Raw genomic sequence first — 24,458 nt, forward strand, 5'->3', positions numbered from 1 at the left:
TATAAAGTAACAAGGGGATACACGTTCCAGCTTGATCCAAGGTACTATAAAACATTAATTTAGCTAAATATAACTACCATGTTATTGTTGTTTTTATTGCAGATTATATGTCATTTTAACCATTTATTGTTAAGCCTCGTGAATAAGAACTACAAATCCCAGGATGACAGTACCTTATGACGTCCAATTTATGCGCCATTCTTTACTCTGGAGAAGCTACCTACATGGTATTTACAAAATACTGAGGTAGGTGCTAATTCGCAACGAAAATATTGTGTTCTGCTAGTCGCAGCCATCAATTATCAAGACATTTAAGATAAATAATGCGTTAAATAAGCGCTTTTCTGCTGTTATGTCAAGAATCATTCACTGCCGCACATGATTTTACTCGCTAATTTGAGGTTGTGTAGCTAGCTTACTGATAGAATTCATTAATATTTCTCAGAACCATTTAAAAGTAACCTGAACTATTTACTGGTTTGCACTTTTAAGCAGTCGGTACCAATTCAAAACAACAAAAACAAGTCGAATCACGTGTTTGCTTCACCGTGAAGTCTTTATCTATGCTTCCCAGACTGTTGCTGGAAAAAAACGTCATGTTCTTATATTATTTTAAATGATCCTTTGCAATACTTGCCTCTGACTTTAAGTTGTTACTTACATACAGGCTGTACTTAATAGTTTTGTGTGATTTAATGAGATTTAATTATTTACCTTCAAGTCTTTTCATATTATATATTATTGCTGTTATTCATTTTTGGTTGTTTTTTGCATTTTGAAACTGAGAGGCAGGAACTTAAACATCTATGTGGAATATTAACATCGCCATAATGCATTACGTGTTTGAATTCAAGCTTGGTAAGGACTGTGCGGTGTTTGCAAAGTTTAAAACTGTCAGCAAATACATACTGGCTAATACCTGCCATTGTAATAAAGTAGATGCTAACCCTTAGCTCTGCAACAGCCTTATTTGTCTGATAGATTTTTTTTGTTGTGACACAATGCTATCTTTGTATTATGATATCTATGTATATTATGTCGAATGCATTTCTAGGGACCGGTCAGATAAGTAGAAGGTTTTAATGGCAGAATTTCTTTCACCATGCTATTCCTATTTGTAATTGTTTGTGTTTGTCCTCAGTTGTCACCATGGTGATTAAATCATCAGTTGAGGATGATGACTCTGGCTGGGGGTTGGGCATCCCAGACAAGATGAAGAACAATGCCAACTGGGTTGATATTACTCATGATTTTAAGGGTGCATGCAAAGGTACAGGCTCTACTGGTGTATTGTGTGTGTGTGTGTGTGTGTGTGTGTGTTGGGGGGGGATTCCTTATGTGTGTACCTTTTTAAAATGAATTGATAAGCTGTCTTTCTTTTCCTTATCATTGATACAGAGCTAAACCTTGGAGAGTTGCTTCATGACAAACTGTAAGTTTGAAATACATCATGAAGAGTTGTTTTTGAAACCTTTTAAAAAACAGTGTTTTCATAACTGGTACTAAAATGCTTTCTTCTGTTACCATGAACACATACATGTCATTTCTAAAGCCTCTACATTGCCGACAATTGTACTCATATAATAACTCTGTTGTAGATTTGGTTTGTTTGAGGCCATGTCAGCCATAGAGATGATGGATCCTAAGATGGATGCTGGAATGATTGGAAACCAGGTCAACCGGAAAGTGCTTAACTTGGAACAAGCAATCAAGGTTCGCTCTCATTTCATCAAAACAGTATCTTATGAAACTGTTATTCATGAATTTAAATTAGGCATTTTTAAAATTATATGAAAGTGTTATTTTAGTTCCTCTTGTGTTTTTTTGTAGGAAGGTGCCATCAAGGTGAAAGACCTCAGTCTCCCAGAACTCATCGGGATTATAGACACATGTTTCTGTTGTCTGGTGAGTTTATTATATATGCAGAATGTATGTGGAATATGACTCTGGTCATAATTTAGAAACTCTTAGGATTAAAAATAAAATGTATTAGAATTCATTCCTAAATGTAATTAAACCATTTATTGAAAATGGAATCAGATTTTTCCATATCAATTATTTTTGAATAGATTGGTTTGTTCCTGACTCTTTAGTTGTATTTCATGCACAAATGGCCAATAAAAAACAATAAACATGCACAATATGTTGTGTCAAATTAATAATTAGAATATAATAATTAGAATATAATTATTAATCTCATATGGAACATAGGATCAGGATGTTACTTTTGTGCTTCACTATGATCTCTTTCTTCACCTCTGCTGTGGTTTCCTTTGATCCTGTCTTTTGGACCATAAAAGTGAAGTCTTGTATTTTTCGCTCATTAGATATGTCGGATAACTGGTTTGTTTGAAAATGGAGCTCTTTGATAACCTTTTCTAGATAACGTGGTTAGAGGGTCACTCCCTGGCTCAGACAGTCTTCACCTGTCTGTATGTTCATAACCCCGACCTGATTGAGGAGCCAGCCCTCAAAGCATTTGCCCTGGGTATCCTGAAGGTGTGTGACATCGCCAGAGAGAAGATCAACAAGGCTGCCGTCTTTGAGGAGGTAAGGGATGATTTATGAATGTGCAAACATGAATTTAAACTGTCCACAGGTTTTTATGATATTTTTATAAGTCTATGCTGATTATGATATAATTTATATTTGTGTTTAGGAAGATTTTCAGGCTATGACTTATGGCTTCAAGATGGCAAATAATGTTACAGACCTGCGAGTGACCGGTAAATGTTCTGTATTATGATACCTGATCAGTTCTATAGCTGTGCATGTAACCATGGTGATTCCTTGCAGGTATGCTGAAAGATGTGGAGGATGAGTTGCAGAGGAAAGTGAAGGTATTTGTTCCAGGCTAATTTTATCCAAAAACTTTATAATGAAAATAAAATAGCGTTATAAAGTTGCAAATATTTCTCTTATTTTTTCTCTTTTACTGTTCAGAGCACACGCAGTCGACAGGGGGAGCAGAGAAACCCAGAGGTTGAGCTGGAGGTGCGTACGGTAAAAATGGAATATCTATAAATGAGCTTTAAATACAACAATAATAATATTATTTTATAAGTACAGGTGGATTAATGTCCTAATATTTTGATTTCACAGCATCAGCAGTGTTTGGCACTTTTCAACAGAATCAAGTTTACGCGACTTCTCCTTACTGCGCTGATCACCTTTACCAAGAAGGAGGTAAAACACTGCCATAAACACGTCAGACTGTTAAAGGGATTTCAGATTTGGATGTGACGTTTTCTTTGTTCATTCATTTTATAAAAATCAGACCAGCTCTGTGGCTGAAGCCCAGAAGCTTGTGGCCCAGGCAGCAGACCTCTTACCTTCCATCCATTCCAGTATCCAGCATGGCATCCAGTCACAGAATGACACCACTAAAGGAGGTCTGTCCCACACACACACACATACACACACACACACACACACACACCTCCAAGCTCTGCTGCCCCAACCCAGCACGCACTCCTAAAATCTGGTTTTAAATCTATTTTGGACATTTGACCACAAGAGTATTTTTGTTCACCAGTTGTGACATTTAATTGCAAAAACACGCTTTAACATCTTTAACATCCAATTTTGCAGATCACCCGATTATGATGGGCTTCGAGCCCCTGGTAAACCAGAGACTTCTCCCGCCTACGTTTCCTCGCTATGCCAAAATCATCAAGAGGGAAGAGATGGCAGCTTACTTTGGCAAACTCATAGAAAGGATTAAAGCTGTCTGTGACGTGATCAACACCACCAACCTTCATGGGATACTGGTAAACAACAATGCATAACCTAAAAACAGAAAAAGACAACTTCCTTAGTCAGTTGGATATATATATATATATATATATATATAATCCTCAAAATAAATTATATTTAGCTCGGCAGCGCAAACAGAATAAATAATTCGTCTAAAAATGTAACGTGCAGTTCCTCTTTGAAACACACGGTGGCACTATCCTCATCACTTGATACAATGACATAAATACACATGTGTTTTTATCAGGACTTCTTCTGTGAGTTCAGCGAACAGTCTCCCTGCGTGCTCTCTAGATCTCTTCTTCAGGTGAGTCGCTGAGGCGAAAGGAATGTTTTCAGTAAAATTCAGTATTTTATGTAAGCTAAACTGGTTATATCCTGAATGCAGACAACATTCCTGATTGACAATAAGAAAGTATTTGGGACCCACCTGATGCAGGACATGATTAAAGATGCTTTGAGATACTTTGTCAGCCCACCCGTCCTGTCCTACAAGTAAGGCTCTGTTTGACTTTTGATTAAAGGTTGATTAGTGTTGATTTGGCCCTCTGATAATCTCTTTACACATTTCTGTCCAGGTGTTGCCTGTTTAACAACCACCAGGCCAAAGACTACATCGACTCCTTTGTTACACACTGCACCAGGGTATGTTACAAAAGCCTCTTGTGCCTTGTCAGGTTGTTGAGTAAACGGTAGTGATTACAAGGAGAGATTAAAGGGTTTTAATATTGTTTTGTTGTTGTCAATTCCCCCTGCAGCCATTCTGCAGCCTTATCCAAATCCATGGGCACAATCGTGCTCGACAAAGAGATAAACTCGGCCACATCCTTGAGGAGTTTGCCACACTGCAGGATGAGGTGAATTGCAGCAGTAGCCGGAAGAGGCAGCTTTAAAGCAGCTGCCGCTACTCAGAAATGACCATGTGACTACCTTCAGTTTCTCCTTTCCCCAGGCAGAAAAGGTGGACGCAGCGTTGCATAGCTTACTGATGAAGCTTGAGCCTCAACGACAGCATCTAGCTTGCCTGGGCACCTGGATCCTGTACCATAATCTCAGGATCATGATCCAGTACCTGCTCAGCGGCTTTGAACTGGAGCTGTACAGCATGCACGAGTATTATTACATCTACTGGTAAGAGCACACACATAACCCCGCAGTTTCCCTTCAGGCTCCCTTTGGTACGTGACTGTCTGCTGTCGACTGTAGGTATCTGTCAGAGTTCCTGTACGCTTGGTTGATGTCCACTCTGAGCAGAGCCGACTCATCTCAGATAGCAGAGGAGCGGATTCTGGAGGAACAGCTGAAAGGACGCAGCAGCAAAAAGACCAAGAAGAAGAAAAAAAGTAACCCCCCTTTCCCCAGACTTACTGGATCAGTAAAGCTGCATGTGATACTCTTGGTTAGTACTAATGATGAATTCCTCTGCAGTTCGTCCTCTCAGCAAGGAGATCACCATGAGTCAAGCCTACCAGAACATGTGTGCTGGCATGTACAAGGTAGGCTGTTGATTCACCTTTGTTGCACAAACAGCAACATGCAGGATTGGAACTCCACTGTTTCTGTCTGTCGGCAGACTATGGTGGCTCTGGATATGGATGGAAAGGTGCGACGGCCCCAGTTTGAACTGGACAGCGAGCAGGTTCGCTACGAGCATCGCTTTGCTCCGTTCAACAGCGTGGTCACTCCCCCGCCTGTGCACTACATTCAGTTTAAGGTACTCGAGGAGTCGCAGTCTTCACATTTTAATCGCATTTTCTGCTTTTTTGTGAGCCAAACTCCAGTTTCTTTACCCTGATGCTCTCCTCCCTGCCCTTTCCAGGAGATGTCTGATCTGAAGAAATACAATCCTCCACCAGGCTCCTCTGACCTCTACCTGGCTGCCAGTAAACATTTCCAGCAGGCCAAGCTCATCTTAGAAAATGTGCTGAGTCCAGACCCTGAGGTCAGACCCTGCTGATCACATGTTCCATTTTGCTACAGTGTTTCTTCATAAATCAGGTTTACATCACAAGTATCTCATCAATGATCAACAGGTGAACCGTATACTGAAGGTGGCCAAACCCAACATTGTTGTCACAAAGCTCCTTGCTGGAGGGCACAAAAAGGACATCAAGGTAATGCAGTGTTTAGCTCAGTGGATGCTAAGATATTAAAGCTGCTACATAAAGGAGGATGAAGAATGTAAATGTATAGATTACAGTGCCTTCCTTGCCTTGCTCATCTCCAGGTGCTTCCAGAATTTGACTTCTCAGCTCATAAATACTTTCCGGTGGTCAAGATCATCTGATGCTGCTGTGCACTCTACCACCACCAGGACAAGTGCGATCCAGTCCACGCCCAGACTGTGTGTGTGTGCGTGCGTGTGTGCGTGCGTGTGTACATGCGTGTGTGTCAGTCAAACTCTGTGGTTCTTTCACAAGACAGGAAGCAACACGAGGAACCAGACTGCAAAACTTGGAGACTGAAACAGTTGATAATATCCACGTGTGTGTGTTTTTGAAAGAGGTCAAGCGTACTTTTCCAAAGAGCTGGTCAACGAAATTATTTTAAGAGCTGCCTTGGGACAGTTTGGTGAAATTTCAGATGGAATGGCAAAAGATGGATTTGTGTTCATGTGAATGAAAAATGTTTTGTTGGCAACAGCGTCCTGTCACACTTTATTTCAGCCACATTTTTACCAAACACCCCGGTTCCCCTCAACCCGCACAGATTAGGTGTTCCTGCGTGGCAACCTAAAGATGCATATCTATCTATCTATCTATCTATCTATCTATCTATCTATCTATCTATCTATCTATCTATCTATCTATGGTGTATTATGAGCACCAACAGAGATTGTCTTTCAAAAACAAAAAATGCATCACAGCACCTCCTGTAGTTCCAACAAACATGATTTTATTTCCTTATATCATCAATAGTTTCATAATTTAATTTATAAAAACAATTTGTTATTATGAACATTATTTTCTCTTCAGGTCAAGTGATTAAAAATAGGGGTACGCACACACTGACACACGGAAAGACGAGCAGCTGTTCTAAACTAGATCAAACATCACCCTTTTATCTGCATTTGGATATTTGCAAAATTAACTACATCCCAATTAAGAAAAAGAAATCATGCTCACCCGTTGGACAAGATTTTTTTTGTCGATGTTTAAATGCAGAGAACCAGTAAAAGTATTGGACCAAAACCAGTTTGAGCGACATCAGCCGGGACAAGTTTAGTTTCCTTCACCATTTGTACAGCACCTCACACCCCCCATTAAAATCCACAGCACATCAAATATCTGTTCTGTGATCACCAAGGCAACAAATACCCCTTCCCCAATGTTTGGAGTCTACTTCATCTTAAAAGAACCAGAACCACATCTTCATCTCTGGATTTTCTAAGAGCCTTCAACTGCAACAGGCGCTGCTTCTACACTTCATTTACAGCAGTTACTTGTCTGTCGGCACGGAAACCATCCAGAATATCGACGCTCTCGCAACAGTTGTCTGATGTTATTGCTCATGTTATAGCATCGGAGTGACGACTTTACCCAAGAATCTCAGTACAGTCTATATTTAGTATATTTTGCATTGAGTCCAGTGGCATATTTTTCATGGCGCAGGTCAATGCCACTGACCTCAAGAGTCTCTTCTGAGTCTGTTCATGAGCAGCTGACCAAGCAAGTGGATTCTGCTGACTGAGAAAAGGCCTCTGGTGGATTAGTGGGCACACATACCTGATATTTACATATTATGATCAAAGTAAAATCGATGATCCTGACTGATTTAATGTTTGCAAGGGTCAGAGAGGATTAGACTTTTTGAGGTCCACAGCAGATGGAACCGGGGTTTCCTTTGTCTTGAGTGCTCCCAACTTGAGTTTGCGTGTCTATTCCCGCTTCTACTTGTGGTATGAAGACTCCACCAACATCTATTTTGAACCCTGAAAACAAACAAACAGTTTTAATCTGCCGCCACGATCATCCAAATGGGTATCAAATCATCATCAAATCATTGTATCATAAACACAACTCGCCATCACCCACAAAATCCTACGCTCCAGCAGCAGCTGGGGTGTATTTTAGCTTTTTACCTTAATTTTGTGCCAGCTGAGCTTGTTTGTCTGCTTCAAACTCTCCTTCATTCTCATCATCTCCATTATAGTCAGAGAGCTCCTGCTCCAAGTCTGAAAATCAAGCAGAGGTGATTGTGACACACAATCAGAACTGGTTGTTAATCACCTCTCTCCTGTGTCTCATATCTCCTCAGTTATACTCTATATGGATAATGTACAGTACCTATATCCTCAGGCTGTTTCTTCGGCTGTTTCTCCTCATTGAGCACCCCCACTCCTTGTTCTTCTGCCAAATATTCCACTGGCTCATCAGGCATCTGAGCAGGAGGAGTCTCCTCTCCGTTCTTGCTCATCAAAATGCCTTCCAGATCAGACTCCCTCTCTGGAGGAATAAAGAAGTTGTTTGATTTAAAAATACAACTTCACAACGTCTTCACTGAGAATCCTATATACATCTTAGTTATGCTGCTATAGGCCGAGGCTGCCGGGGTCCAGAAACATGAGCACCTGACAGGCCTGTCACCCCGCGGGGCTGCCCCTCCTCTCCTCTCTCTGTTTCCATCTACAGGTATCGCCACCTTCACAGCTGTACGCTGACCTGCTGACCTCCGACCCCGCTGACCCACTCAACTCTTACACCAGCACTTTGTTATAATTAATGTATTTCCATGATCTCTGCCTATTCTCTCCTCTACTTGTCCTCCCCCTTCTCCTCTCTCTCTACCCAGCCCCTCATCAGCAGGAGGGTCCCCCTACATGAGCCCGGTCCTGCTCAAGGTTTCTTCCTGTTAAAGGGCAGTTTTTCCTTGCTACTGTTGCTTGTTTGGGGTCAGGCCCTGGGATTCTGTAAAGTGCCTAGAAACAATTTTGATTGTAAATGACGCTATATAAATAAAGACTGATTGATTGATATATCGTCCCGTGGGTCAAATCATTGTCTTTTGTTAATCAGCTGATCCGTGGTAAGGTTATTAATAAACCAGCTCCAAAATTTTAAAAAACCCAAAACTAGTTGCAATGTCAAATCAGTAACTATTTTATTCTTGCCTTGTGTCTGAGCAGCCTCATCATGAAGGTCCATGACTTCAAAATTTTCATCTTCAGCCAGATTATTTTTCAAAATTTCCGCTTCGGCCTCATCTGTAAAGACAGCGCCCTCTGGTGGCGGCGGTAAGCCATCCGCCTTGTCTGCTGCAGCTGGAGGAACAGAATGTGGTTCTTCTTTGGAGGAAGCTTTTGCTGAGAAAGACAGGATATCAGACAGAGTGCAAAGCCCAAGTAAGAAGTTAATGTGCAATTTTATGTGTTAAATTTCAGCTAGATAGATTCCAAAGGTATTTGTGCTCTTTACCTTTCTCCACAATAACGTCATTGGTTAGCAGTTCAAGGGCTTCATTCAGAGTGAGACTTGCTGTCTGGTTCAAATCATTGGGTGCCTTGACTTCTTCGTATGCAGCTTCATTCACTTTGTCCACTTTATCCAGTGTGTTTTCCAGCTGAGGAAAAAATATCCACTCAGATTATTAACTTTGGAGTCATCGCAGCCCTTTTTTATAAAGTTCACAGAATCTATGAGCTGTCCATAAACTGGTCTATTACTAGTTTTTGACACCCTGGTGTCAAAATAAAAAGATTCTGCATCTGCATCAATAAAATATATATTTGCAAAAAAAGAAAACTTCTTTCTTAATTCAGCAAGTCATATAAATCAATGTCTTCTTGCCTGTGAGGATTTCTTTGGAGGGGGTAGAGGGTTCTTTAATTTCTTGATGGCTTCAGATTCAGCTGCTGCCACTCTACTATCACACTGCTCCTTCTGGGACTTGAGCTCTGCATTGCAATGAGTCCTACACAGACACACAAATATGACCTAAAAAATACAAAATACTTGTGGTTTTCGTGCATACTTGCGGCGGCGCTTACATGTCATAAATGAGTTTTTTGTTGAGGGTTTTAATGTTGCCTTGGCAATTCTGCAGCTCCTTTTGAAGCTTTCCCAGGTCGTTGTTCAGCTGGCTCAGTTGTCCTACAGCGCAAATGCAGCCAAAACATAAACAGCAACATTTTCATACTTTTCCTGTCAAGAGAAAAGGGCCTTTTGATTCGTTACCTTTGAGTTGCTGTACGGTTTTGGTACTGGAGGAAATATTCTTCTGCAGGGTGCCCTGGAAGAAAAAAAGAACTGTCCATATTGTCGTTTTTCCCATGTTTGTATCAATGACAGTTTCAGACACTCATTGGATTTTGTGTGCACCTTTTCCTGGGTACATGTGTTCTGGGTTCCCTCCAGTTGTTTCTTGTAGGAGCTTTCCATGTGCTCCATGCGCTCCTTCTGTCTCTGGAGCTCATCCTGGAACGCGTTCTTTTTCATCTCCGCAGCTCCTCTTTCCGCTGCTCCACGTCTCACCTGGCTCTCCAAGTCGTACAATTTAGTCTGTATCATACATAAAAAGACAATTAATGTTCGGTGTTTGGTTAACTACGGCATCGCTGTACACAAGTGTCGTAGTCGGGCCATCTGTGTGGAATTTGCATCCTCTTCCAGACTTTGTTTGGGATTTCTCAGTCCTCTCATTTAAATGTTTCAGTCCTCCACAGTCCAAAATACGTAAATCAGATTGAATTTCATGCAAATGAATTCGTTTGGACAGCGAAAACAAACATTAGAGAAATTAAAAAGTTTTTTGTTTTTTGTCTCTACGATATAAACATTAGAGAAATTAAAACGTTTTTTTTAGGGGTCCTGGGCTACCTGCAGCTCCAGGTTTCGGGAACTGGAAACCCAGTAGTTGAAGCCGAGAACCAGGATACAGGCAATCAGGGCACCGATCAGTAAAGGAGGCGATCTTCCTCCACGACGACCGTTTCCAAGTGCACCCATACTTATCTGCAAATGAAATAAGACCAAGGTCAGCATGCACTCTGCTCGTTTCTGAACTATATACATTAGAAATACTCCCGTACGAACAAATAGCTTAAAGCTGTAGGAAAGGTTTGCATTTGCGATTGACCTACTTTAAAAACCTTTTTTCCCTATCAGTCTGTCTTAAAAAGGAAACTGTGCCGATATTGAAGTCAACAACAGGTTGCCAGCAGAAATCGAATCCACTAGCTGTTAATTATTGTTGGTTAAACAAAACAGCCAGTGAGTAGCTTAGCAATGTCTGGTCCCCCCAGCGTCGCTGAGATCAATGGAGAGTTCTCATGAATTTAGATTGGTAGTGCCCATTTAACAGTATGAAAAAGGGGCATACAATTAACCGTGTGATTTAAATTAGCCAATCCCATCAAAATGGTAGCAAAATAGCCAACGTTCACCTTGGCTCAATCCGGAAAAGAGATGTTGCTACTCTACGTCTACGCTGTAAGCTAACGCGTTAGCCACGTAGCTTCTCCTTTATTCCATCACTTACCCGAAACCACGCAAAGCAGGAAATAAATGTGGGCTCCGGTAAGGAGACCTGCGCTGGACTGCGTGATTTATAATATTGCCAAGCGTCTCTTTCCCCAACAAAACCGTTCCTTCTCGAGGTTAGTCTACATCTATTACAGTAAAGCAATAAACTACAGTCATTCAAACCGTGCTGCCTTTGGGTGCAATAGGAAAATGTGGTTCTAAAGAGCGGACTGTCAATTCACTGCTTCAACACTTTAGATGATCTGTGAGTTATTTATGCGAGATTATTCATTCTCAATTTAACAGTTTTATAGTCATTCTTTTCAGACCAAATGTTATTTGGCCCGTCACTGAATAATACATTTTCGAATTTCCCGAGCGAAATCAAGGCAGCAGCCTGTTCTGATTAGCCACACTTAACGAAAGCTTTATAAGATAAGGTAAAACTTTATTGATACCACATTGGGGAAATTCACGGGTTGCAGAAGCAGCCAGTGATATACAACACTAAAAGAAAAAAAATATTTTGTTATGTACATTATACATTATATACAGAGGGGGGGGGGGGGATTATATACAGAAGGGAATATTAGACTATATGAAGAAAAATGAAAGTGCAAATAAGAGACTCCGGAGGTGGTATGATTAAGTAGTGCAGAAAAATATGCCAACCATGAGTCATTGGTGCTACATTAAGAGTTTATCCAATAAAAATGGTGTTTATTTTTCAACACAAGAAATATACAATGAGGGGAGAAAATGTGTAGATCTCAAATTTTATGCACAAATGACAGTTTATAGTTTTAAGAAGAATGCACCCCGTATTCATTTTTCTTACATTTTAATGCATATTTCGTTCCAAAATACAGTGGAATCAACAATCCCTTTGATGAAATGCTTGAATCTCATACAGCTAATGTGATGTCAACCCAAACATAATATTGAACACATGCATTAGTTAGTAAGTTAACTTAATTAGTAACATAAAAAAATAGATTGAAAGGTAAACTGTTCAGATGGTCCATGTGCCACGGTTCCAGCTTCAGCCACTTCTGGTGGCATCCATCGTTATATATGTTAAACACCACCGCTGCACAAAATATTTGGCCGTGCAACTATAGGTTCAGAAATGAGTAGATTTAATTATTAGCATCTCTTTATTGTGGCATGTTTTGGTGGAAAATAGTGAAATATTATAAAGCAGGACCTGAGAAGTCTATTTTCAAAAACATATAAAATAACATACATTAAAAAAAATAATTTTATTTTTCATGTCCTTATATATATTTTCAGATTTATTCTACTTCTTTCCTAACACCTTTACATCATTGTCTTCTTTCCAAAACGATTAGTTCTCTTTTTATCACCTACAATTCTTCTTCCACGTCTTCAATCAAACATCATCAAATATTCCGGCCTGAGATGGCGACAGAGATAAGTAACGTCCCTCTGTGAGACTGCAGAGTCAAAAGAGAAAAACCATCGTATTCTCTGATCCAAATCAATATGGTGATTGATCAAATCCAGTTCAAACACCGCACCTTCTCTGTGGTGGAGCTTCATCTCTGAAATCAAGTAAAGGCCTGAGTGGCTCCTCCAGCTCTTCTCTTCTGCTGAAAGTGATGCCTGAAACACAGAGAAGAGATTTATACGTTACACAATTTAAGTGTACTTTTGGCCTTTAATCGATATCGCAGTAAAGTTTCATGGACTTGAATCAAATGAATCCTTGCATCCTTGTTTTAGAAACGATAATGAACGGCTATGACAGATCATTGGCAAGCATCGTTGTTACAGGCCAGTTAACACTAAATTCAGAAACAATTTTTAGATGTAGAGCAGCTGTCCGACATAAGCAATGTGGTTAGCAGATCTTCCTTGCCTTAAACCAATCTGCTTGTCCTGCACTCATGATAATAGATAAAAGCACATGGCAGCTGCTGAGGGTACCTCACAAATGACTTAAGGAAACTTATAAAACAAAAGCAAACATATGTGAAACACAATCAACCACCTTAAGCTCAATCAACCACCTTAATGGCAAAGCCTAGTCCAACCAGCAACAGTAGCTTTAATGACCATTTACTTTGTGGTTCTTGTAGGTTTTTCTTTTCTTTCATTACCATTTGGCTTGAACTCTGTCACACTGCTGCTGTGGTTATCCCTTAATTCAGTGTAACCAGATCTGGTCCGAGAGGTCACACCCAGAGGCCGATGCCGCTCCCTCCAACTCTGAAACCCAACACGGCCAGTCACACACTTTTAACAGAGCGAACAATAGTTTGATTCAACAAAACATTCTAACCCATTTTTGTTTATCTCCATCTTTGGCTTTCTGCCTTTTCCTTCCTTCTGCAAACATGGAGACACTCATTTTAATTCCAAGTATTATTTAAATCTCAAGTATCCGCACAGACCATTTTCTGAAATATCGGATTCATGATGAAACTAAACCTATTCTGGTCAAGTCCCTTCCTTCATCCACCAGGTCAGAGGTCAACTCGTCATCAGTGATGTACTGATGGAAGCCCAGCAGGTTCAAACAGCGGGAGCCCAGGCTGGGGATGACAAAATATGGTGAGAATTAACAGAATATCTCACTGAAAATGAAACAGCGGTCTCTAGCAGCCTCCATTTAGTTTCTACTTTACATCGGTTGAATTAAATATCGACTTCAGGTGAATCGTAAACAGTGAATAAACCTCCTAATATGATATTTCAGTAGATGCATAAATACACGCAAAGCTGCATTTGTTATTGTTGCAAAGGTTGCTTGCCATTTTCAGCAGAATCTAGCTGATATTTATTGAGCTACAGCTGTAGGCAGAACTACTGACTCTCACTGCTTCAATGAAACATTTCCCTCTTTAAAAATGTCAGATAGCAGTTATGAATGTAAAAGGAGAAACGGGGCTAACCTGTAAATAGTTGCAAAGCAGAGCAATAACACCAGCATGGGATAATAGATGTAGAATCCATTAGATATGAAAGACAGCACCTGCATGGACCCCATGATCTGAGAGAGAGACACAAATTTAAGCCATCGATGATCAATTTTGGCTGTTCTAAAGAGAACACGCACGATCATACGAGTGCGTGTGGGACCCACAGAGGTGTACGACGTCTGTATTCGGTCTTGATGTGAGACTGCAGAGTCCATGTGGATCAAGCCCAGAAAATTGAGGCACAAAGGCGGTGTCAGACGACAAAACAACCTGAAAGAAGCGACAAAATCAGGCTGAACACCACATCTTCTCGACAGATCTTATGCTATAAAGCAATTAACTGTAATAATCTGTCATCAAGAAGGTCTCAAAACATTGAGTGTTTTATATCAATACAGAGTAAAAATCCCGCTTTCATTTGGAAACATACATGCCGCTGAACTGCAGGCTGTAGGCATCGGTTTGATGGTGCGGCACCAGGTTGTAGTAGTTGAACACTCTTATCCGGAATACTGTCGAGTAGACACACACACACAGGAAGAGGATGGTGATGAAGCACACTACCTGGTGGAGAGAAAGAAAATAGAAAGAAATCAGGATTCCTGCGGGGATTTTTGACCACGCTACTTTAGCAAACACACTGACCTCGATGCAAATGTAGTTGTACTGTTTTTCAGCGGCCTCAACAAACACGGCGAACAGTGAGAGGACAGGGTGGGTGCTGAAGAAGGTGCATTCCGACCACACTACAGCCACTGACAGGAGACACAGCGCCACAGCCATAAACCTGTAGAAGATCTGCCTGAACACACACTCCCAATACCATTCTAGAGGAAGCAGACAAGAAAGATTACATGGCCATTACTCTTTGGGTATTATAATCTAGTGTATTGACAGTGAGCAACTATAATGTATTCCATGACTTCATGACTTTATAATCTTACAATAGTAATATGAGTGGTTTCTTGAGGCTGAGTGGACTCACCAACAGTAGGAGAGTAAAGGAACCTGCAGAGGCAGTCACGGTGCTGTGCAGAGGAGGAGCCACGGATGAAAAGTCGTGCAGAACTGCTCAGGCTTTTTGCCACGTCTTCTAGATGAAGGGCCTCATCCAGCAGAATCGACCACTGAACTTGAGTCTGACTGTGTCTCTGAACTGCAGAAATGACCTAAAACACGTGGTTCGGCACATTATTTAGTATTGTTTCTTTGAAGACTGCACTACAGCACTATAATAATGTAACCGTGACCTTTTTATGAAGGTTAGCCAGGTCTCTTTCAGTGGGTTGGACATGTTCCCTATCCGACGTGCTTGTTGTCATCTCTTCTTGATAGCCCGAAGGGCACTAAAATGAGATGATGCTCAGATGAAGACGGACCCAGAGAAACTATAAAAGCCACGTGCTATTTTGAAGGTGAACAAGCATCTTTGCCTCACCTTTGTTAAAATAGTGTCAACACACTTCCGCAGATTAGTGTTGTACCGGACAGAAGCATTAACATCAGCCACATCCTGATGAAAAGTACATTAGACATTCAGATTCATCACAGGTAGGAACTGACTATTTAGACCACGATCATTCAAAAACCAGGCCACCTCCATAACATCTGCTAGGTCCTTCTCGGCTGCGCTCTTCTCGATAGCCATTTTAGCTACTTTGAAATAGGTCTTGGCCAGCAGATAACCGTGGGAAGATGAGAGCCAATAAGAGCGAGGGATCTCCACTAATCCATAGCCTAGCAACAGCACCAAAAGAAAGAGGCCCCAGGTGTTGGCAGCTGTAATTCCAATGGTCTGGAATTCCCTCCTTCACAAACAGACAGACAAGTACACACATGTGAGCATTTCTGAAAACTGAGGAAGGGGGGGGGGGGGGTCACTTACCATGAGAGTCGCCACTGTGGGTGGGCAGCCACATATATGAGCAGGCAGACGAAAATAAGTAGGTAGGTGCCGTAATAGATTGCATTTTCAATGAGAGCCGTTTTAATCTTTCCCACCCTGGAGAAGGCCCCCGACCGAGCGTATGACTGCATAAACGGCAACAGCAGCCTGCAGACAAACATACGGGGAGGGAAGATCGTAACAAAAGACAGCTGTAGTTTCGACAATTTGTGACTTTGTGGTACCAAGTAAGAAACTGGGAAGTCCAATAGACAACCCTCCAGAACACAGGTAGAATGCCCTCGGGAATATAACTCCAAGGTTCCACACAAGGTTTCAGTTCACTGTAACACAAAAATGAGTGTGAGAACACATTTGATTAAGGAATGATTGCAGGAATAGTTTTTAGAGTAGTAAAGTAGAAGATGGTCAGTATTGGACAGCATGAAAAGATGCCAATAAGTAGACAGCTTGACCACAAAACAGAAGTATCATTGGATCATTCTGATTTCCTATTTTACTAGAAATCTTATTTACCTGACACTTGAATAGAGAGACTGATTAGAGCGCCTTGATGGAGCTGGAGGAGTGGGCTGCTTTGCATTGTCATCAAGACACTGCTTGTAGATGGTCTAGAACAAACAGCCAGGTTCAGTTCAACGAAACAGGCAAAGATGTCAAAGAAAACCGCGCTCATGTCAGAGGTTCGATACCGTGCTGACGTCAAGTGGCAGGATGAAGACAATGAGGAAGCAGAGGTACCAGGACAACAGGGTCCCCAGGAGGACCATCCACTGTTGCTTCCGCACGTCTCCATAGCGCTGCAGGAGGAAAAATGCTAAGAAAAACACAACAACAACCACGACAGCGAGTGCAGCGCCGCTCATAGTGACGACCAACAGGCAGACGTCAAGAGGTCATGGTGTCTGAGGAAGACAAGAGGGTTATTAAAAAATATGTAAAATAACGTCATTTAAGAACAGCGGATAGGAACATACAAAACAAAACATGCTACAATATTTAAAACATGCTACAATATTTAAAAAGCCAGCAGGAAATAAAGGGAAAGATATTTCCAAATAAAAGGAAATTAGGAAAAAAATAAATAACTACGTTTATAAAATATTTTTACAAAAGATTATTCTACAAAAAACACACATTCCGGCGACCAACTAATCTTATTAAAGGACTGAAATAGACTAACGTTTAACATTATCATTAAAGACAAGTTGCTTTAGCAAACAAATAAAAGAATCTTTAAACTTTACAGTTAGCAGTGCGATGAACTGTTTATCCAAGAATTAAATGGAACGTGATGAGCGTCGTTTTGTTTGGGGTCGTGTGACTGATTTGCAATGTTGTTACTACAGTCGCGTTTAATTGTTGAAGAAAAGAAACAAACGTGTTTGGAAAAGCGGATAATGTGCCGTAAATAAACGGTCCATTGATCTAGAAGCAGAGTCGAAGAGATTCTTACCTTGATCTTCTGGTTTCGCACTAAAGTCCGTTAAAGCGCTACACTGACAATATCTGACGTCGTGTTCCTCATTAATAAAAACACATTTTGACACGGCATTACGTAAAGTTCCGTTTATAGCCGTAAAATGCCGCGTACTGTATGTTTGCCACAAAGGATTCTGGGAATTGTAGTAATTAGTAGAAATGAATCATAGAAATGTTGTAAATAGTCGTGTGACTCCCCATTTTCAGTTTTTAACTCGTATTTACAACTGTCTCTATCGAGCAAAAATTAAACATCACATTGATACAAACCCAGTGAGTGCTGGTAGTAATAAAACACTACGTCAGACAGACAAAGGACACATTTATGATTAAACAAAGTGTTTAAACCTTTAATATGCAAAATTATTTATTTTTGGGTTTCACATAAAATCACCCTAGGTCAACATACAAGTAGAGAAGAGGTCAGCAAGAAGTACAGCAAGTTTTTTGACACCTATGTCTTAAAACAATAGTCAAATTCATATTGCAAGAATTACAAACATCTACTATCAATTTGTATTTTCATGTCATCTGTTGCCATGATTTAAGATGCTTATTGAGTCTTGAAGCAACAGCAGAAATCTTAACATATCAGTTATGCAGTCATGAGCCTTTATAACCAAATTAATCCCATTAATTTTGAAACTAAACAAGGTTGTCTAGTTTCAAACAATAGTTGTTTTTTTGTCGTGAAGATGTAGCTCTATCACTTAACTCTCTGAAATGTTTATTTGAGAAACGTTTCAGGTGTGGGAGAACATCCACACATAAGGGTCATCAGCATACACAGGACCCAGGACATTGAAGCACACTGCGTGATGTTCCAGTAAAAAGTCCATGTGTCTCAGCAGATCCAGGCATAGATGTTCTACAAGTCGCAGACAAACCGACCAGTTCTGAAGAGGCCTCAACACACCAAGGGCATTCATCCAAACTGACCCCATAATATCCAACGACTGTAGCCAGTTCTGGAGAACGTCATCCATCAAATCCATGGTTAAGAAATCCATCCAAAATTCAAATAAGCCAAAATCTCTTCAACATTTCCAAAAAAGACCATCTACATTGTGTCTGTAATGTTACACTGCTGCGAGTACAGTGCAGATAAAATCCACCGGCATAGCTGCTTAGTGAAGCCATCTGTCAGGCTGCACCTTCACTTTAACCCTTTCTACTTGGATTAGTGTGATCTATTCAGATCCTTTCAAGCAGCTTTACCTACTTGTGTACAAACAGGAAGAAAAACATTGTTTATTGTCAGACATGGTGGGGAGATATGGAGGCATGTTATTATGCACAGTAACTAGTGTGGTATTGACTGTGTTTTCATTCATTTAAAAGTAGATGAATAGTGAATATACATTTCTCATCAGCTCTAATTGGTCAGTGTGGCTACATAAATTTCACTAGTGGTAACTTCTAAATAGTCAGTTACTGGGTATGCTAGACCACCAGATGCCGCTAAACGTCCACACTGGTGCCAGAACCAATATAGAATAGAACCAAACCGAGCCTACAAATAAGAATACGAACTTTGGGAATAAATATAGAGATAACTGCTATTTGTATGGGTGGAACAGATACAAAGAAACTATTGTGCTTCTTTCTGAATTTTTATTTTGTATATTTACAAGTATGTATTATAAAATAAGACAAACGTCACCCAAAACAATGAATATATGTATCTGAATCTAAAAATAAAAGAGGTGGTATCACGTATGACGTGTAAAGCGTCTGACATTGTTTACATTGCACATATATAAAATACTGAAATATGAAGATAAAGTTCCATGAATAGAACATGATTAAAATGTTGTGCTTTTAAGATGAATAAGGAAACTGGATTAAACTTGCCCAAATATCTGTTTGTCTGTATACTTTAACTGGCATTAATAGATGGTCCATTCACAGATACAAATATGGATGCAAGATTATTGTTATTTCACATGAAATTTGTTCACAACCCCCCACCAATCTGCTGTGCTTTAAAATAGTACTAACATCTAGTCATCCCTGAACAATGCTGGTATTGTGAAACAGAGCGGGAATCCATGTATAAATGGACAAAATTTGATTTCCTCTGCGGTAAGTGTGTCTGCATTTTCACCATGTCTCATATTTTAAGCACTTTCGGTTCCCGGTCATCTACTGTAATGCCCATCATCGCCTCTTCTATGTCCTCACTCCTCCCTAACACAACAACAAGTGCTTTTCTTTTATACCCAAGCAGGGGTCGTGTCCAGTGTGGCCTTAATCACATCAGGGGAGAAATAGCGTGTGAACCGCCTCATCTCCCATGACGCTCATTGAACACCAGCTACGAGTGCGCTGAGACTGCTGGGTTTGAACGCTGCAACATTTGATCCATGGGAAACCCTCGTGCACAATAACACACACAAACAATGCGGGCCCAGATCCACACCTCCCCAGAGGGCCACTGTAGACTGCAGGTCTTAGAACCTGTCCTGGATACATCACTCCGCTGAGACCCGACTTCTATCGTTTGAAAATGGCTGGCTTGATGAAGCAGGCCGGGCAGGCTAAAGTTACAGGTATCTGGCACCAAGCTTCTCTGTATTTGTGTATCAGACTGCAGTAACAGATACATCAGCCTCCAATTCTTCCTAGATAAACCATAGAAACAGCCAAAAAGCAGCCAAATAGAATGTTTTTTAAAACCAGTGATCTCTTTACAATTACCCTAACAAAATACACGTAACATAATTATAGATGCAAGGCCAATATGACCGCCATGAACCGCTGGCACTGGATAAACAGTAAACCAGTTTGTTCCACATTCTTTCTGTAATATATTTAGCAAACCGTGACTAAAGAATTCAAAGAGTGCTACTTACTTATCACGGAGAGCATAAAATTATAACCTTGGGACAACAGTGCAGATAACAGCTTGAATGATGTGGGTTCTCCAATATTGAATACACCAGTGATACATTAAGAAACTATTGCTTAGTTGCAGATATTAACATGCAGTGAAAAGCCAGTCTGGACTTGTTTACCCTAACACCCACAGGAAAACACTAACACTCTAATAATCTGAGGTTAGAAATGATGACTATGGAAGACTGTGGTGCAGATTCTTACTGTAATAATATTTGTTTTTGTAAAAGCAACAACAGTGAGGATCCAGTCATGCTGTAACAACCATCCTACAAAGATAAGGTCATTAAAGTGTAACTAGGGAGAGATAAAACCCTTACAGATGGGCTAACATTAAAGTGTGTATGTACAGTTACACGGGTTTAGGTCAAGTGAATGAGGTCTGATTCATTTGTGTTCAATGTGGTGCTTTCATTTTTATTAAGAAAATACTGTCTTCATAAAAGCATTTTGGCTGTAGATGTTTATTAAATTCTAATAATGCAGTGTTTTGTTTGTCAATTTTGATATGTTGTGAGGACTTCCACTGAACCCAGAGTCATACTCAAATATATTCAGTTAATTGAATTATTAATAAGGAGTGGGATGTCAGTGATTTACTAGTACAGAGTCAGAGGAAGACAGCGCCGATGTCCTGGTGCAGTGGTGAAGGGGATCAAAGACAGGAATGCAGTTTACATTCTTTACTGAAGACTCTCCCCAGCAATGTCATCGAGCTTTGTTTACATGAAGACCTATATGAAGCATACAGTATATGTACACTGTTGGCAATCCCCTTTCTCAGCATTATTCATCTACAGTGCTCTACCGAAACACAATTTAATCATTTATAAGGTGGTGACTTATGAAGTTAAAGAATATGCAGATTATTACTTACCCCCCCCCCCCCCCTTTTTTTTTTTTTTACCATGTCATAGGTACAAAGAATTATTTGATCGCAGCCACCATTTGAATGTACCCAACCTTTTGTTTATGCTCAGCAGCAAATGAAAGATGTAGAGGCAAGTCCCCACAGGACATGTGGTGCAGTCAAATTTCAATCATTTATCCAAACATGTATCATGAGAAGACATGAATCTCAATTTTAGGTTAAAAAAAAAACTCATAAAGCAGTATCATCAGCATAAAGGTGTATCTGGCAGCAGAGACCATATAATTTATGTAGACTTCGAAAAAGGTCAGACCAAGAATGATGCCTTGAAACACACCCTTACAGATATTTAGGGGGCCAAATTTTTTCTGGATTCACTCACTGTCACCCCCCCCCCCCCCCCCCCCCCCATTAACTGGAATGCTGTCAGATCGAACCCAGAAGTTCAGGATATCTCCTTGAGGTGGTTGATTTTGGCTTTTTGGTTTTCCTGGCTGGGGGTCATTCCTATACAGTGATCCCTCGTTTATCGCGGGAGTTGCGTTCCAAAAATAACACGCGAAAAGTGAAATCCGTGAAGTAGTCAGCTTTATTTTTTTTTTTTTATTATTTTACAATGCAATACTGAACTATAGAATGAAACCAAAAATCAAAACCTGTTTTAAAGCCCAAAATTTGTTTAAAACAATCATTTTAATCTAGTAATACAAGGTTGGAAACATTGTCACTGGCGTATTTCAGTCCCAGCTGTGCCTCTTCGTCCTGACTCCGCTCCGCTGGAGCGTCTGTTTCTACTGAAGGCGCAGGAGTCTTTCTCCGAGAGAAGAACATTGTTATGGGTAGTTGTTGGCGCTCTTTCTTTTTCTGAGCAAGACGATTTTTATAAACGGATATGCCACCTTCGATTATATTTGAGAACTGCAATGAACGACTCGCAAAAAAAATCCGTGAAGCAGCGAAGCCGTGAAAGATGAAACTCGATATAGCGAGGGATCACTGTATTAACAATGTCACCAGGAGACTAAGAAGACATTATTTTGCTGGATCAGCTCACCCAGGTCAGAAGCTATAAAGATTTATGATCTGTAAAATTTTCTTGGGTGCATTTTTGTCAATGGTGAGTGAATTCTTAAAGTAGGACCAGGCATTATTAATAGAGGAATAGATATAGTTCAGAGACTGCAAGAACATCAGGAAAGGTCAAGGCTGTAGGAGGCCACACTAAAACTAGCAATGGTGGAGGCTGTAGCAGGTGAAAGGCAAAATAAGCTAGTAAAGATTATCAGTGTGTCCACAATAGAGGAGCAGTGTTTGCTGTGAGTGGTTAAAAAAAGAATGCAACCCCCCTTTTCAACCACTTTTTGGACAGCAGCTACTTCCTGGTGGCAATATTTAGCCGCTCTTCTCAGGTAAGCATGTTCAGGCAGCTCCAGTTTTGTTATACATTTTTAGAAAGTTGTCAGTGGCCTAATGCCAAAAACATGGGCAAAAAGCAATCATTTAGACATTAGATGTGGTGCACACAATAAACATCTGAAAGGATTTCCTGTGCTTGCCTGGGCTTTTTGTAACATCTTCCTTTCTGGACCTCCAAATCTAGACAAATCTTTCTAATTTGAATGGAAAAGTTGAAAAATCGATGCTTCTCAATTTTTTTTTAATCAGTACTGTATTTCTTAACATCTATAAATAAAATATTGCAATTAGAAACATGAAATTACCACATTGACTACAAATCAGTCTCGTGTTATAAACATCAGATCTGACACTAGACAGAAATATGTGAAATTACACATTTTATTGTCACTCCTTGGCAGCAACTCTCCATAGTTACATGATAAGAGCTTCTTTTATAATATCACTGACCCATACATTAGCCTTCAATCATTCTTGATGGCAGCTAATCACTAGCTAACTAATTTTAAGACAAAGCGTGTGTGCTAAGAAATCTCAACCACACTGGGGCACATAGACCAGAACTAAACATCTTCCACAGCCTTCCAGCACAGTCTTTGACTTCTTTGCTGTTTTACTTATTAGGAGTCACATTTTCTTCCATCACCGAGTTAAAACCACCTCATCAACCAGTTGTGATGACAACTACTTAAAACAAATGCGTCAATATATTTGACCCGAAGTTTGAACTATGTCAGGACAATCTGTTCCCAATTTTATGCAATTCAGGGGAAACAGAATTGACATCCGCAGAGTGAAATCTGCTTATAAGTGCTGGCAAATTTGGTCTTTTTATGGCATTGTGGGTATTACGCAATGTCCTGCTCCTAAAACTGAGCAACTTTCAACGGTCCAGGTTGAATAAGCTTGGTGTTGCGTAATTTATATGTGCTCTAAAACCTGATATTAAAGAAATGAAGAAGATCACATTTTTAACTCCTTAATAGAACATTTTTGAATTTTGAATTTACTTGTAGCTCCTATTTTTGGCATATTCTCAATGGCAATAGTCCCTTGTCCATTGATTCTCAGGCTTATTCAATTAGTCACTTTTATTTTCTGATTAGACTCAAGTTCCATCGTTGGCCGTTGAGAGATCCCTCAACAAACCTCGGCATTTCAGTCAGTCAATGTACTTTTTCATGTGAGATCTTAGCTACTAAAACTGCTAGTTATTACAAACATGCTATTGATATGCTATGTACTTGCTTTTTAACTTGTGTATTTTGTTTAAGCATCTTTATCTCTTTTTGAAAATAAAAAAAACGCAAAAAAGTGGTCAGTGGCTCTGACTGAATAAGCTGCATCTGCATCAACTGTCTTCTTTGTCTTTTTACTGAAATGTGCCTCTCAATAGGTCATATGACACCAGAGAGCAGCATGTGGACGGAAAAGTCATTTTCATTGTGGGCATGCACAAATACAGTGTAGCTGAGAATATTATTATGTTATTTGGGCGTAATTATAGTTTCAGTATCACAAATACAGTGTGCACCTGTACACTGTACAAGCCAAGGTTATTGTTTCAATTGGCTGCATTTTTATTCTAACTGCCTATTTTCATAAAGACAGGGAGGTGTGGAACAGACATTTAATAAGCTCTCTTTGGAGTTTCCTGCTCTGTTTCTCTGCTGTTTCTTTGCTGATCACCTCTATCCACTCTCAAAGCTGCTGGTTTCCCCTCA

At 40.2% G+C, this 24,458-nt stretch overlaps 3 protein-coding genes across 6 annotated transcripts; 1 reads left to right on the plus strand and 2 right to left on the minus strand.

Annotated features, from left to right (window-relative positions):
• The first annotated feature begins 134 nt into the window (after positions 1–134).
• On the plus strand, positions 135–6,396 carry naa35 (N-alpha-acetyltransferase 35, NatC auxiliary subunit). Of its 2 annotated transcripts, XM_003974780.3 has the most exons (23): positions 135–246; positions 1,142–1,270; positions 1,399–1,432; positions 1,599–1,713; positions 1,831–1,905; positions 2,383–2,550; positions 2,660–2,726; positions 2,797–2,840; positions 2,944–2,994; positions 3,103–3,186; positions 3,278–3,392; positions 3,592–3,770; positions 4,004–4,063; positions 4,145–4,251; positions 4,335–4,401; positions 4,515–4,613; positions 4,709–4,887; positions 4,963–5,099; positions 5,185–5,252; positions 5,330–5,470; positions 5,576–5,698; positions 5,790–5,870; positions 5,984–6,043. In XM_003974780.3, exons 2-23 carry the CDS (start codon positions 1,150–1,152, stop codon positions 6,041–6,043), a joined length of 2,175 nt encoding a protein of 724 aa, XP_003974829.1. In that variant the 5' UTR covers positions 135–246; positions 1,142–1,149. The 2 variants fall into 2 exon arrangements, with proteins under 2 accessions (XP_003974829.1, XP_029684910.1); XM_029829050.1 differs by lacking the exon at positions 135–246 and having other exon boundaries at positions 1,150–1,270; positions 5,984–6,396.
• A 233-nt stretch (positions 6,397–6,629) lies between these two features.
• Positions 6,630–11,429, minus strand: golm1 (golgi membrane protein 1). Of its 3 annotated transcripts, none has more exons than XM_011615561.2 (11): positions 11,233–11,429; positions 10,572–10,706; positions 10,074–10,253; positions 9,930–9,984; positions 9,743–9,845; positions 9,543–9,666; positions 9,171–9,315; positions 8,867–9,058; positions 8,043–8,201; positions 7,838–7,930; positions 6,630–7,687 (listed from the first exon to the last, which is right to left on the minus strand). In XM_011615561.2, exons 2-10 carry the CDS (start codon positions 10,698–10,700, stop codon positions 7,839–7,841), a joined length of 1,179 nt encoding a protein of 392 aa, XP_011613863.1. In that variant the 5' UTR covers positions 10,701–10,706; positions 11,233–11,429; the 3' UTR covers positions 6,630–7,687; position 7,838. The 3 variants fall into 3 exon arrangements, with proteins under 3 accessions (XP_011613863.1, XP_011613864.1, XP_003974873.1); XM_011615562.2 differs by having other exon boundaries at positions 11,138–11,240; XM_003974824.3 differs by lacking the exon at positions 11,233–11,429 and adding an exon at positions 10,835–11,041.
• Positions 11,430–11,976: 547 nt separating this feature from the next.
• Positions 11,977–17,636, minus strand: LOC101077133 (LMBR1 domain-containing protein 2-B-like). Its single transcript, XM_003974823.3, has 18 exons — positions 17,524–17,636; positions 16,760–16,972; positions 16,584–16,678; positions 16,292–16,390; positions 16,047–16,214; positions 15,759–15,969; positions 15,600–15,674; positions 15,412–15,507; positions 15,147–15,330; positions 14,807–14,988; positions 14,592–14,725; positions 14,326–14,431; positions 14,135–14,232; positions 13,671–13,774; positions 13,522–13,568; positions 13,340–13,448; positions 12,758–12,842; positions 11,977–12,673 (listed from the first exon to the last, which is right to left on the minus strand). Exons 2-18 carry the CDS (start codon positions 16,931–16,933, stop codon positions 12,610–12,612), a joined length of 2,031 nt encoding a protein of 676 aa, XP_003974872.1. The 5' UTR covers positions 16,934–16,972; positions 17,524–17,636; the 3' UTR covers positions 11,977–12,609.
• Positions 17,637–24,458: the final 6,822 nt, after the last annotated feature.

The sequence above is a fragment of the Takifugu rubripes genome, chromosome 21 (genome assembly GCF_901000725.2).
Source record: "Takifugu rubripes chromosome 21, fTakRub1.2, whole genome shotgun sequence".
NCBI lineage: Eukaryota > Metazoa > Chordata > Actinopteri > Tetraodontiformes > Tetraodontidae > Takifugu > Takifugu rubripes.